The sequence below is a fragment of the Zingiber officinale genome, chromosome 2A (genome assembly GCF_018446385.1).
Source record: "Zingiber officinale cultivar Zhangliang chromosome 2A, Zo_v1.1, whole genome shotgun sequence".
In the NCBI taxonomy this organism is placed as follows: domain Eukaryota; kingdom Viridiplantae; phylum Streptophyta; class Magnoliopsida; order Zingiberales; family Zingiberaceae; genus Zingiber; species Zingiber officinale.
The window spans coordinates 167,949,864-167,964,517 of record NC_055988.1 but is presented as its reverse complement, the minus strand read 5'-3'; the positions used below and the strand labels follow the sequence as shown (position 1 = coordinate 167,964,517).

Sequence of the window (14,654 nt, the reverse complement as noted above, 5' to 3'; positions counted from 1 at the left end):
TATAGTTTAATTTCCGTCGTTAATTACTTAACGAAATTCCATTCCGATTCAGTTATCAGCGACTGATATTAAAATATTTAGGGACGGATATTAAAATATCTGTCGCTAACCCTAACGACAGATATTTTAATATCCGTCGCTTGGTTATCAACGACTATTACCTAAATGATGATATGCATTCCGTCAGTAATCTATCACAATTCGTTGTTAGCGATGGAATAGCAATGGAATATGTCCATCGCTCTTTGCTACAATTTTTATAGTCTGACTACTTGCCTCTTTCTTGTTTAGTTATGACATAAATTTCAGAGGGGTGTTGTGGTGTTTGCATTGCTATTTCGCTTGTATTTTGTATCTATTCAACCCTTTGTTTTATGCTGGACTCATATTCGAACCATCAGGGTCGGCTTTAGGCAAAGGTCATTAAGACCTATGCCTAGGGCCCTAATTTTTATTGGGGTCCATTATTTTTAATATACTAAATATATTTTTCTGTATATTTTTAAAGAGAATAAAAAATAATAGGTCCACTTGATAAATGATTGTACATTCTCATTATCTTAAAATTAGAGCCATTATTTTTAATATATTAATATATTTTTATAATAGGGCTCACGTGATTAAAGATTTACATTATCTCTGTCTCTATCTCTGATCAAAGTTTCCAATTTCGTAAAAATCTAATTATGGTTCCAATTGATAGAATCATAAAAGATCTTTATCTTATGGTTCCAATCTAATCTATTCATTTTCAATATCTCTCAATCTTTATATTTTTTTTTTTACATTTCTCTTTGATTAATAAGAATATGAATTAAAAAAGTTTTACATTATCCATACAATATAAAATAAAAATATTAGTTTTTAAAAGTTTCCCTTCTTTCTCTTTTCAACTCCTCTCAGTGCTTCTCTTGCTCGTTGAGATTGGAGAAGAAAAAACATACCTAACACTAATACGCTGATCCGATTGGTGTTGCTGCTATGCTCATTGCGTAATTAAATTCAAATGTTGATGTATTCGTCCATATTGTGTTTAATCGAAATGAAAAATTTTATTATTTTTGAGCAATAACGAGTTAGATATCTTTACTATTTCATTACCTTGACAAACATTAAGTTTAACTTTTATTTAGATGTATTTATAGTCATAAATTGTTTGATTTTCCTTTTGTCTTCATTCTATCATTTACAACGATTCTGATTTAAATATTGAAAAATATAGTTTGTTTTTCCTTTTGCTCTGTGCCTAAAAGGCTCATATTTGGTTCTTGATAAATGATAATGGTTGGTTTGGTGTCGTTATAATTTTTATTTTCTAAGGATTGTATTGAATTTTGTTATTTTATACATATATATTTTTATTTATTTTTTATGTTTCGTGGATGATGATGGGTTGAGAGCATGATTTTTTTTAATTATTAAACTTATTATTTCTTTGATATACATTATTATATCTAATAATAATATCTGTTTAATACCATAAAGTCTATATTTTTTTTTTGAATTAGATTATTAAAATTTGAATATGAAAATTTAATTAATAATTTTACAACTTAAAAGTGAGAAAATAAAATTTTATAAAAAATAATTTTTAATTAATATTTTAATTTGTTAAAAAAAATAAATTATCATTTTTATTCTAAAATTAAATAAAAAAGGATAATTTTTTTAAATAATATGAAAAGTTTAATTTTTTTTTACGCCTAGGATCTTAAATAGACCTGAGCAGACCTGTAAATCATTATCCATTCGGGACAATAATGGCCACCATGCAGGTGACGTGCAAATTGCAATTCGAGTTCAAATTGTTTGAATTTAATTATAATTTAAAAAATAATGATATGTTTGTTAAAGGAAAGAATGTTAAGATACAGTCATGTCGTTGGATTTAGAGGTTTGAAAATTAAAAAATAGATTTATTCTTAAATTTTGTGTTTGATTATGGGAATGAAATTAAAATTTTGAAATAAAATCTAAAAATTTGAATATGGATGAAATTCATCCCCTCCCTTGAGTTTTGGTGGAATGTGAATTAAGTTTTGGACGAAAATATCCTTATTATATTTGTTCAATTTTTTTTTCATTTCACTCTCTTCTTATTTTCTCTCATCATATTTTCTCTCTCCTCATTCTATCATCACATTTTCTCTCTTTACTCTCTCTCATCAAACATTCTCTACCATTTCTATCTGTATTCTCTCTCATCACACACACACTCTCTCTCATTATTTTCTCTCTCTTCATTATCTCCTCATTTTTTCATCATATTTTCTCTCTCCTCATTCTCTCTCATTGCACATTCTCTACTATTTTATCTCTGTATTCTATTTCATCACACACTCTCTCACCAATTTCACCATACGGTCTCTCTCATCATACTTTCTCTCTCTTCATTTTTTTCCATCACATTTTCTCTCTCTTCATTATCTTCGATCACACTCTCTTTTCTCATTTTTTCTCAACACACTTTCTCTCTTTTCATCCTCTTCCATCACACTCTCTTTCCTCATTTTCTCTCATCGCACTTTATCTCTTTTATTTTTTTTCCTATCACACTTTCTCTCTTATCACATTTTCTCATAATACTTTCTCGAGGAAATTCCTGAAATATACCAATTACGTAAAATGTGGAAAACAATGTGTTTATTTTGAAAGTAGTTACCTTGGTGTGTGTTTCGCATTTGCAATATGCGAAATTTAATAGGTTTCATATTCTGCAAATGCGAAACTAATGAAAATCACAGACATGCTACGATATTTGGTATTTATATCGTGGTAATTACAAAATGTGAAACCACATTGGACTAAAAAAACAAAGTCAAAAAATAGGAAATTCTAAACAAATGTAGAAGTTGTTTTCGGATATCTGTCAAAAAAAATCCCAAATATGAATGCTCTGTCTTAATCATGGATCAATGGAATAGTTACAGTAATTGTCACAGACTTTATCATTCCAGAGGAAATTCCTGAAATATAACTATTGTTTAAAATATGGATAACGATTATTTTGAAAGGAGTTACCTGTCTATAAGTTTCTTATTTGTGAAATATGAAATTTAATTGGTTTCGCATTTGATAAATGCAAAACTAAGAAAGAATTTGTTTTAGTTTACAGTTTTCCTATTAAAACTAAGAATTTTTTTTGCTTCGAAAACATTGATTTCGCATTCGTTAAATGCGAAAGCAATAGTTTCGCATTTGCTAAATGCGAAAGCAATAGTTTCGCATTTTCTAAATGCGAAACCAATGCTGTTGCGGTAAATCAAAAAATTCTTAGTGTAGATGTTTTCGCATTTACTGCTTTCTGCTCCAAAATTAATTAAGGATTTCTTTTTTTTTATTTGCTAAATGTGAAACCAATGCTGTTGCGACAAACAATAAAATTCTTACTGTAAATGCTTTCGCATTTGCTATTTTATGCTCCAGGAACTAAGGATTTTCTTTTTTTTGTTTGCGAACTGCGAAACCAATGCTTTTACGGCAAACCAACTTGTTCACCCAAATTCTCAGAGAAAAATACGGGCTACAGCGACATCCAACTTGTTCACTTATTTAGTTCAACAAGACAAATAAAATCATTGAATTTTTACCGTGTAGCTTCGTAACCATTAGTCAACAATGCATAATAAATCGCTTACCTCAGTTGAACAATATAAGAAATAGAAATCAATACTATTATCCAACTGAAACATCTGACAATCAAGTAAAAGTACAAACCAAAAATACTAAAATCATACAAAAAAAAAATAAGTTTTTTCTTTTTAAATTTTGTATGGAAATAAAGTGGCCATCCAAAGGATTTCACAACATTTTCACATAACTAGGAGCTCATGCTTGAAGATGGATCCATCATCTCATCTGAATTGTTGCTCATGAACTATCGAGCTCCAACTCACTTGGCCCCTTCCAAAGGTGATGTTTTTAGTTGTTTCTATGCAGTTCATAAACTAACATCTAATTTCATATGATCCAGCTTTGGTGATGTAACGAACCCATTCAACTATGTTATAACCACTTTTCTCCCATACCTGCCTAAACATAAATGCTAATAATTAGAAAAAGAAATAATTCGAGTGTTACAAATTATGGGATTGAAATATTTCAAAGATGTACCTTCAGAAAGCGGACCCGCAGACCTGATGCAGTGAACATTGGTACCTAAGAATAAAGCATAAACACACATGAACATATGATATGATATGATACGTATTTATATGAAACAAAAGACAAATGATAGTGTGAGAAGCTGGACAAAATAAATATATAGAGTCTCTCTATAGTCCTGTAGAGACTTCATCCATAGCCATTCATTTTAATGTTGGGAATTTCAACCTTACATATATAATACCTTGATTTGATGGAATCCTATATTAAAAAAGCAGATAGTACATTAAGCAAACAATTTCTATTTGGAGCTGGAATGTATTCTATCTATTTGGAGTAGATAGTACATTAAGCTCCTATAATTCCTCAGCAACTTTCTTACAGAATCAGAACATTAACCACATAAGAACATTTGCACCTCAACAACTCCCAAGAATTCCTCAGCTTCATCAATATTTGAAACCAAATTTCTTACAGAGTAAAACAATCAGCAACTTGCACATAATATCTACAATCAGCAATTACACATAATATCTACAACAACTGCACATAATATCTACAATCAGCAACTGCACATAATTCAGATTCCATCACACCAAAAAGAAATCCATATCCGGCCACCAAAAAATTCATCAAACACACTACACATGAATTTATCCTTCTAACACATTAATGCAAAATCTGCACAAATAATCCGCTACACTAAGGAACACTAAGGAATGCTTCATAAAGCCAAAACATGATGCACACAGATTTAATATCCTGAGAAAATCTAAAGTTAGTCTTATACAACTTAAGAGATACACTACTACCAATTGAAACCATCCAACATAAGTTAGTCTTTTCTCATAATACACTATTGTCCAAATAAAATTTATATTTTGCTAAGTAATAATTAGTGCCCCATCCCTAGCCTCCCATGTGTACCGCAACCAATATGTTTTACTGTTCTTTTTTGTTTGCGTAGAGCTATGGGGAGATCACCATGATGTTCAACGGTAATGTCATTTTGCTCATCCAGCTCATTATCATTTACTTGCAATTGACTAGATCCACCATTGTGTGCATTATCATTGGTTATGCCAGAATCAAGTGTTTGATCAAAAAGGTGAATTGGAGTAATAGGCGATGGACAAACTGTGGGGGTCTGGGTTGGTAATGTAGTATCAGAGTGACTACCATGTTCCAAATTACTTGAAGAACCTCCAAGACCAATATTTGAAAAATGAGATTGAGTAGGTTGACTTCGGCATCTCCTACCACCTTGTCTTCCCCGCTGAACATTTCTTGGTTCTTTATGAATCTGTTGTGTAAGTGAACTTTGGTGATCAACTTGTTCAAGTACATGCGAATGCCTAATATCCATACGTTGCTGTCCTCTGGCTTGGTGCATGTAGTGGCTAGCTATGTCTCGAATTTGTGCAAAATATCCAGCATGCTTAGCATCACTGATCGCCATCAAGTCTAATGATGTGTAGAACACTCGGCACATGCCATCCATCTAAATATATACATAGATGAATTAGTTAGTATGAACATAATAAATGCAAATTAATAGGTACTACTAAAAATTTAATATAGGAAAAAAAATACCAAATACTCAGTAGTCTCTCTATCACCCTGAAAGCCATTAGAAGAAAATCGTTGACTCGGATTTGTAATGTATATAACTGTCCGCTGCTAATACCAAGACATATATTCTACAGAGGCATGCATTGGATCATTCACTAACTCGCCATTTTCAACATGGTTAAGTGAATCACGCCAATGATCAATATATTGTTGATGTGTCTCTATCCAATTAGTGTTGGCTCTACCACTGCGTGTCATTTTATGCAATGCAACATGTTTATCTAACAGGCGAGGAATAGGGATCGGTTGATGCATACCAAATTGTCGTAAGACTCTGTTTGATAAGTGAGCTTCAACAATCTCCCAACATATCAAATAGGTGACAGATCTCCAACATGCTCGACCTCTTGTACAATACGAAGGCAATAATTCAAGAACATGTTCTTCATACGGTAGCTAGATAAACTGAAAAGGATAAGAAACCCATCCAGAAATAGCAAATTTAAGAATAAACTTAAATTGTTTACACTACCTGGTTTAAACAATATGTAATACAGCAAGTTTAAGAAATAAACTTTGACAAATGTTAATATTAAGAAGTTATTCCTTGGTAATAATATTATCAGGTGAGGAATAATATTTTCTTAATATTATTACCAGGAGAGCCAGGTTCTTATGTTAATATTAAAGGAATAGCGTATAATATGCTGTAAACATAATAACATAATAACCAGGTAATATTATTACCAATTATAGCATATAATATGCTAATAATATTATTACCTGGTTATAACTAGGTGAGCAGGTGAGCGAGGTTTACAACATATAAGCTATAACCTGGTAATAGGTCCAATAGCTTATTTCTTTAACCAATAGCTTCTTATCCTGCGTGTCATTTTATGTTTACAGCATATTATCTTCGATTCCTTGTAACTTTCGAATATAGCATATTATCGTTTAAGAATAAAAAACATATAGCATATTATCGTTCATTTATACCTGATTAGGTTGTAGACTGGCGAATGCATCTCGATAGGCAGGCAAAACATGCATCGGAACTCTAGTCACTCCAAACTCCACATTCCACCTTAAATATATATGGATGGAAGATTATTAAACTTAACACTGCATATATAAAAAAATATAAATAAATAATTTAATCCATTGTATTGAAGTAAACGAACCTCGATCCATAAGGGCGAGTGAAATCGACTTCATCAGTGCGTCAGATGGGTTGAATGGTGGGTAACCGTTCCCAAGCCCACAACTAAAAGAAAATAGTATATATTAAAAGAATTATAATATAATACAAGATATCATTAAGCTATATTCAATTACCTGCAATAATACTAGCGGACCACATATCTCATTCGCCTTTGAATATGACGCTTTGCACAAACGTCTATATAAACAGGCCAAAATAGCACTCCCCCAACTCATAGAAGCACTAACAGACATATCGACCAAATTGATGAGGTGATGCATGTACACAGTGCTACCAGATAAATCAGATAACAAATTACCACCCAACAAATACAAAATATAGACTCTCGCCCGTTGAATACATGATTCATCTGATGCATTCTCAGGTAGAGGCTTGCAGATGATATCATACAAACACCTTAGTAGTATTCGATTATTTGATATGGCACCATCCGGAGGAGTAAAACCCATCATAGTCTCACATATATCTATCCACTGCTCCAATGATTTGTTCATATCAGTAGCACACACAGGAGATCCTATAACTTGGAGGCCCCACAAAACCTCAACATCCTGTAGGGTAATTGTCGCCTCACCAATAGGGAAATGAAAAGTATGAGTTTCTGGACGCCATCGCTCCACTAGAGCAGTAATAAGACCATGATCGAGTTGGATATATCCACACCGAATGACACCCTCAAACCCAGCTTCTCGTATGTGATGCATTACACGCTGTGGGATATTATCAACATGTTTCCAAAAACTACTATCACATCTTCTTACTTTAAGTGGGGCATCCTTGATTTTTTCATAAAATAGATCCGAAGATCTATGCTCTTTGTGTAAGAATAACAAGTCTGGTATCAATGGGCCTGGATTTAAATTATAAACTGGATGTGATGTCATTTTAAACACCCTGCAAAATTTAAAAATTAATTAAATAGTATTTAATTTATTCACTGCAGCATAAAGAACTGACATTAAACAAACAATATTCGTAACAAAAAAAAAACAAATAAAGACAAAAGTACAAAGTCTTATATCACAGCAACACCAGAAAATAGAGTATAAATAAAATTGTACAAGGTTTCAAATCCCAAATAACATAAATGTATTTGACTTACTGAGATACAATACAAAATATTAATTCCCATCACATGGTATTCACTTACTGAGATACATTATATTAAAAAAAACATCAACTATCGACTTCATTATCAACCCTGGGGTGTGTATTTTGACAATTTCTCCTGTTGTGGCCAGTTTGGTGGCATCTTCCACATCTACGGGGTTCATCAGGGTGCCTCAGATCCATCTCGTTTTGTATTCGACTTTCACGTCTCTGACCCCGCCCATGATTGATCAATCTTGAGTAATCTGCTTGAATCTCCCAACCTGGATTTGTCCAATAATCCTTATGATGAATAGGATAAAATTTGCCAGAATATTGTGCCATGTAAGTCTTTGTGGTGTGAACTTCATCCACAAGGTCAATAGCATTATCCCCTCTATGTCGGCAAACAGCAATTGCATGTGAACATGGAAATCTATGCATCTGCCACTTTCCACATGTGCAATCTTTTTCATAGTAAAGAACCGTGTGTACATGACCACCTTTACCATTCAATTGTCTTCTTGTTACAATCTTGTACACTCTATCTGTATAGTTAAACTCATCAATGTGATGTCCTTGTGCATGTCTTTCAGCCTCCATGAATTTGCTCCAATGATGTGGCGGGAGGGCTGTATTACAATGATGGGCTACCTGTTTATACCTTTGAAAAAGTTGAACAGTTCTATGAAATGACAGATCAATACATGCCTTAATTGGCAACAATCTAGCCCCTCGCAAAACATTGTTTAAACTCTCAGAAGTGTTTGTTGTAAGACATCCCCATCGATGGTTACCATCGTAAGCAAGACTCCACCGCCTTATGCCAATATCTCTCAAATACTGCCATGCCGTTGGATCAAGTGCCCTAATCTGCCTCCTAAATCTGTTGAATTTCCGTTTTTGAGTAGTACTACCAATAGCCCAACAATAATGTTTCAAAGTGACATTCTTAAACTTTGTCATGAAATTACTTCGAACATGTCGAAGGCAAAATCTATGATATGCAATTGGTTTCTTCCATTCCTCTAAATTTGACATAGCATGAATAATTCCATGGTGTCTATCAAAAATAACACATAATTGTTTATCTTGTGCCACATAATACCTGAATTATTCAAAAAACCAACACCAACTAGCTATAGTCTCCTCATCTACTATAGCATAAGCAACAGGTAATATGCGATTGTTTGCATCCTTAGAAATAGCTATAAGCATCTTTCCCTTATAAGCCCCTCGCAAATGTGTACCATCAACACTAATAACCGGCCTACACATGTGGAATGCATCAATTGCTGGTCCAAATGCCCAAAATATATATTTGAAGACTTTCACATTTTCAGTGCTACTTTGCTACTTGGGTGATGATGCCAGTTAACAATAGTATTGGGATTAGAATGCTCTAAGGCTGCAATATACGAAGGTAGCCCAGTAAAATTACTTTCCCAATTTCCATAAACAATCTCTATGGCTTTTCTCCTCCCATGCCATGCCTTCTTGTATGAAATATCAACATGCAATGATTGTTTAATATCAGCCTGGACATTTTTTACAGGATATCAGGGTTCACCTCAATTTGATGAATAATGTGAGACGCAATGATAGCTGAAGTTAAATTTCTATTATTATTGCCACTGATGGAGCCAAGACAATTGTGCATATTTACCCATCGAGTGATTTGCCACATCTTATGCGTCTTCTTATGAACTGCACGAATACACCAAAGACACGATGACCTATAATTCTCAGGCCCAGTGTTAGAATCTATGTCTGACGGCGCCACTTTGCATTTTGCAACCCATGTGTTGATTCTGCTTTCAACTACCTTAAACTCCCGATTTTGACTGATAGACCATAATGTCACGGCTTTCCGCAGTTGAGACTTGCTGTCAAATAGCATTCCTAGCCGAATTTGATTTTTTGATTCACTCCAAATATCAATATGAACTGCATCTTCTCGATCTACATTGTCATCATCATTTTCCTCCCCTATATCATTCATGAAGTGCATCACCCTTTCATTATATGCTGGAATCTCACCACAATTAAGATAAGCATCACAATCACCATCATCAGGAGAGTCATCATCCATAGGAATGCTCAAAATGTCCCCACTATCTTCAGAAGATTGAGAATATTCACTACTCCGTGCCTCATCATCCAACTGCACCTCCGGTGGCAATGGAAAAGGAATCATGGTATCATACATTGGAGATTCTACATGAGGAAGCTCAGCAAAATCTTGAGATGGTAACGGAGGACCCATATTGATGTTTTCACCTACAGTCATCTGAATTGTAGGTTCAGATATCAAACTTGGTACATAATTCAGTTCAACAAATGCATTAGAAGATCCAACATGAGACATTGATCCCATAAAGTTATTAAGAAGTGCAACCATGCTCGTGTGTTCGGTTGGCAATAATTCTTCCTGTTGGATCGAACTTTGCGGAATTTCTTCCATCTCAACATAGATGTCAGCCCAAAAATCTGTAACTGTCTGGGCCAAATAGAATAAAATTTGTAATGACTTATCATTTGTAATAAGGGTGGATCTGGATTTCCCATTTTGTTCATAATCCAAGATAATATTCAGCTTAAAATGTTTTCTATCCACACCAACTTGTTGACAAATCTCATCTACCAGCTCGTCGTAACTCAATTTATGTTCAATCACTATGGTAGCGTTAGAGATAGACTGTCCATGCTTAATTGAATCATTCTCATATTCAATCTTAGCTCCCCAAAACAAGCTCACAGGAATTGGATGTTCTAAAACCATACTAATAAGCCAAACAACCCTAATTAAATGGTATATGCAATACATCAGTACATTACCTTATGAACTATTTTTTTAAAAAAAAGGAAGATTTTTTAGGCCATAAAACTCACTGTTGTTAAGTTGAAGAACAGTTCGATGCCGACGAATTCGACGAGAATCGGGTCTTTATATTCACAGTTGGGCCTTGCCTTCTAATATTTCGCAACAAGTTAGACTTGCCTTCTAATCCTTCGCAATGAGGTGCTCCGGCGTGGCCTGATCAGACAGCTCCTGGGGCGGGCAACCACGAGATCGCGAGTAGAAGAAGAAGAAGAATAAGGCGGCGACGATTTAAGGTTTAGGTGTTCGGCGTGGCAAGATCGGACAACTAATGGGGCGGGCGGACACTGTGAAAGAAGAAGGACGAGGAGGCGGCGACGATTTAGGGTTTAGCGTGGTTTGATGTGGGGTGGACGGGCTGTGAGGAAAAAAAAGAGGAAAGTTGTTGGCAGAAAGAGGAAAAGTGTCGGCAGAAACATTTTAGGATTAGACTTACAACTTTCGCATTTAAGAAATGTGAAACAGCGAAAGTGACAAAATGTTAAATAAAACTTTTTTTTATGGAACGCCTATAATTTCGCATTCCAAGAATGCGAAACTTTATTAAATTTCGCATTTTGCAAATGCGAAAGGCATACAAGCGCAGCTTCTCCAAAAAGAAACATACTGTTATCCATATTTTAAAAAAAAGGTATATTTTAAGAATTTTTCCTATTTTCTCTTCTCAATCTCTCATTTTCTCTCATCACATTTTCTCTCTCTTCATTTCTTTCTTATCACTCTTTCTCTCTCATTATATTTTTTTCTTTTCAATCTCTCCTATCATGTTCTCTCTCATCACACTTTCCCTCTCTTCATTTTTTCTCATCACACTTTCTCTCTCATCATATGTTTCTCTCATATTCAACTTTTTCTTCCATATAATTTTTTCTTTAAGGATAAAAAAAGAAATTTAGATTTATTCTGATTGAAAATATAAACTAATCAAATATTATTTTTAAAATGATACTCAAAATCATACTCATTCTCATTTTATCCGATTCCTATGAGAGAACTAGACGTCACCTTATCATATAAGAATGAATACTAATCTATGCATATAAGTAATATATAAATATGATATTATTAAAATATTTTTGATAATGAATTACAAAATATATTTTGACTGTTAAAATACCCTTGATATCTATACCTAAGTACAGTTTAAAATGATGGGATTCGTAAAAATAAAATAATATATCATAAAAAAATACTTAAATATTTTTTAAAGATTTTTTTTTTCATATCATTGGCATTGCTCAATTTAAAATATCTCTTCTTCCTGGGCACGCCAAATAAGACGCATCCGCCGTCAATGCTGCTCGAAGCTTTCCGATGGAACAGAGCGGCGCCATTGATGTCTCCTCTCTCTCGCTCCCTTCTTCCGAGGTCTTCACCTTCTCAATGCTTCTCGTCTTCTTCGCCATTCCAACCTCCCAATTTAAGACTCATTGATGCTCGCAGCAGAGCGGGCACAGACACCGAAATCTTCCACCGCCACCAACAAGAACACCATCGATGCCTTCTCAACTCTCTCGCTACTCTTTTGTTTCCACGACCAAAAATGGCGGCGCTGCTCCTCCTTCTCTCCCTCCTCCTAATTGTCTCTCCCTCATTCTCCTTCTTCGTGGCGTCATCTGTTGTAGTGCAAGCTCCTGCGGAGTTTGCTCCTAAACCACCGAGCCAGGCGCACGTAGTAGAAGAAGAGCTGAGAAAGAGCAGAACACGAAGTCGAAGTAGAAGGCGGCGGCCATGGCCGCGGCCACGGCAGACATCGCCGTCGTGTGATCCTCTGTTCCGGTATCTATTCGGAGCGTGCGGACGGTGGCCGTTTCCTACCACGCCTTTCCCCGATAACCCTTTCGTCCCTTCTCCGCCGCCGCCTCCCTTTGTTCTTCCTCCGCCCGCACCACTTCGGGCGCCGCCGCTTGTTCCATCTCCGCCACCTCCTGTGACAAGTCCTCCACCACCTCCTGTGACAAGTCCTCCACCACCGTCGCCGCCACTTCTGCCGCCAGTGTTCCTGCCTCCTCCTCTGCCTCCGCCTCCGCCGCCTTTGGTGCCCTCTCCACCGCCTCCATTGGTTAATCTTAATCATCCGCCAACGATTCCTCGGTTTCCCTCGCCGCCTCTCCTTTCCTCGCCGCCACCTCCCCCGCCAGTGTTCCTACCTCCGCCTCCGCCTCCTTTGGTACCCTCTCCGCCGCCTCCATTGGTTAATCTTAATCCTCCGCCAACGATTCCTCGGTTTCCCTCGCCGCCTCTCCTTCCCTCGCCGCCGCCGCCGCCTTTGATTCCGTTTCTTTCCTTTCCACCACCGGCATACGTCTTCCCGACGCCTCCGGTGCCCGTAGCGGTGCTTCCTCCGCCAAGCTTTCCGGCAATAGAGCCGCCTCCGTTGGTTCCGCTCCCACCCGCCGACCCCGATTTCCCGGGAATACCATCCTCTCCCGTCGTTCCGTTCGACCCACCTCCGACGGCATTTCCGCCGCCGCTACTAGAGTTCCCGCCATCCTATCCTTTCCCGCCGCAAGTTCCGGTTATCGGCACTCCCCCGTCGAGCGATGACCACCCGATCGTTCCACCGCCGCCGTTGGTTCCAGTAGGCAGCAGCCCCCCGGAAGAATTCCCACCACTGCCGATGTTTCCGCCTCAATTCCCGACGTATGGGCCCCCTACCCTGTTTCTCCAGCCACCGTTGTTGCCCATCGGGTACGACCTTCCGACTCCTACTGGAATAGAGCAACCGCCTATTCCATTTCCCCCGCCGTTGGTTCCGCAGTCCGAAAGCCCGCCGATGTTATTCCCTCCGGAAGTTTCAACAGACAGGGCTCCTTCAACTTCTCTTCTGCCGCCGTCGGTGCCGGTCGGAGACGCCCTCCCGATTCCGCCGGCGGAAACAGAGAAGCCTTAATTCCAATTAGATGACGCTATTACTAATATTTATGTAATAATAAATCTTTTTTATTACCTTTTGCTTTACTATAATAAAATAAAAAATAATCATCTAAAAATTAAGGCCTTTCATCAACCTCTACTCACAAAATTTCAAAGCTAGATCCATCAAGATTTTTTTTTTAGATCAAGAAAATCTGTTTATTTATTAGTTGGATGGATTAGATCTTATTTATTTAATATATGAGATCTAGTTCATCTAATTAATGAATAAATAAGAAATTAAGATTGATCTAGAGATTCTGGATCAGGGATCGCAATAGACGATGAACAATTATAGTTACTTATCAATCTATTTGGTTGCAAGAGTTGACGGCTCAACTAAAGCAACCTCTTCGATATCAAACCTATAGCAAAACATAGAAGGAAACCAATCTCATCATTAGTCCCCATCTCATCTTAAGTGGACTTGTGAAGGATGATCGACTTTAATCTCGTAAAATCCTACTATCATGGCCAAGGACGGAGGTAGGATATTGTTTAGGTTATACTATAAAATAATTAATAAATCAAAATATATATAATATTATAATTATTTTTTAAAATTTTCATTATATCTATTTGGTTGTAGATGAGTTGGGTGTTGATTAGGGTTTTGGTCAATGCGGAAGCGGGGCGGCTCAAAGATGGGCGGGAGGTGGCAGTGAAGCGATTGGGGCGGGGCCGCGACAGGGCACAAGGGAGTTCGAGAACGAGGCACTGCTGCTGTTGCGGGTGCAACACAAGAACATGGTGAACCTTTACAGCTGCTGCACCCATGGCGACGACAAGCTCCTCTACGAGTATGTCCCTAACGAGAGCCTCGACAAGCTCCTCTTCTCCCATAAGCTCCACTGCCATTAATGCCCC

General features: G+C 36.6%; 1 protein-coding gene across 1 annotated transcript; it reads left to right on the top strand.

Moving 5' to 3' along the window:
* Nucleotides 1-12,414: 12,414 nt before the first annotated feature.
* LOC122044229 (leucine-rich repeat extensin-like protein 3) lies at nucleotides 12,415-13,764 on the top strand. Its single transcript, XM_042604753.1, has one exon. The coding sequence runs from the start codon at nucleotides 12,415-12,417 to the stop codon at nucleotides 13,762-13,764; it is 1,350 nt and encodes a 449-aa protein (XP_042460687.1).
* Nucleotides 13,765-14,654: the final 890 nt, after the last annotated feature.

What these genes read in the sequence shown, in the direction of transcription:
- LOC122044229 (XM_042604753.1), top strand. Translation starts at nt 12,415, where the DNA reads ATGGCGGCGCTGCTCCTCCTTCTCTCCCTCCTCCTAATTGTCTCTCCC.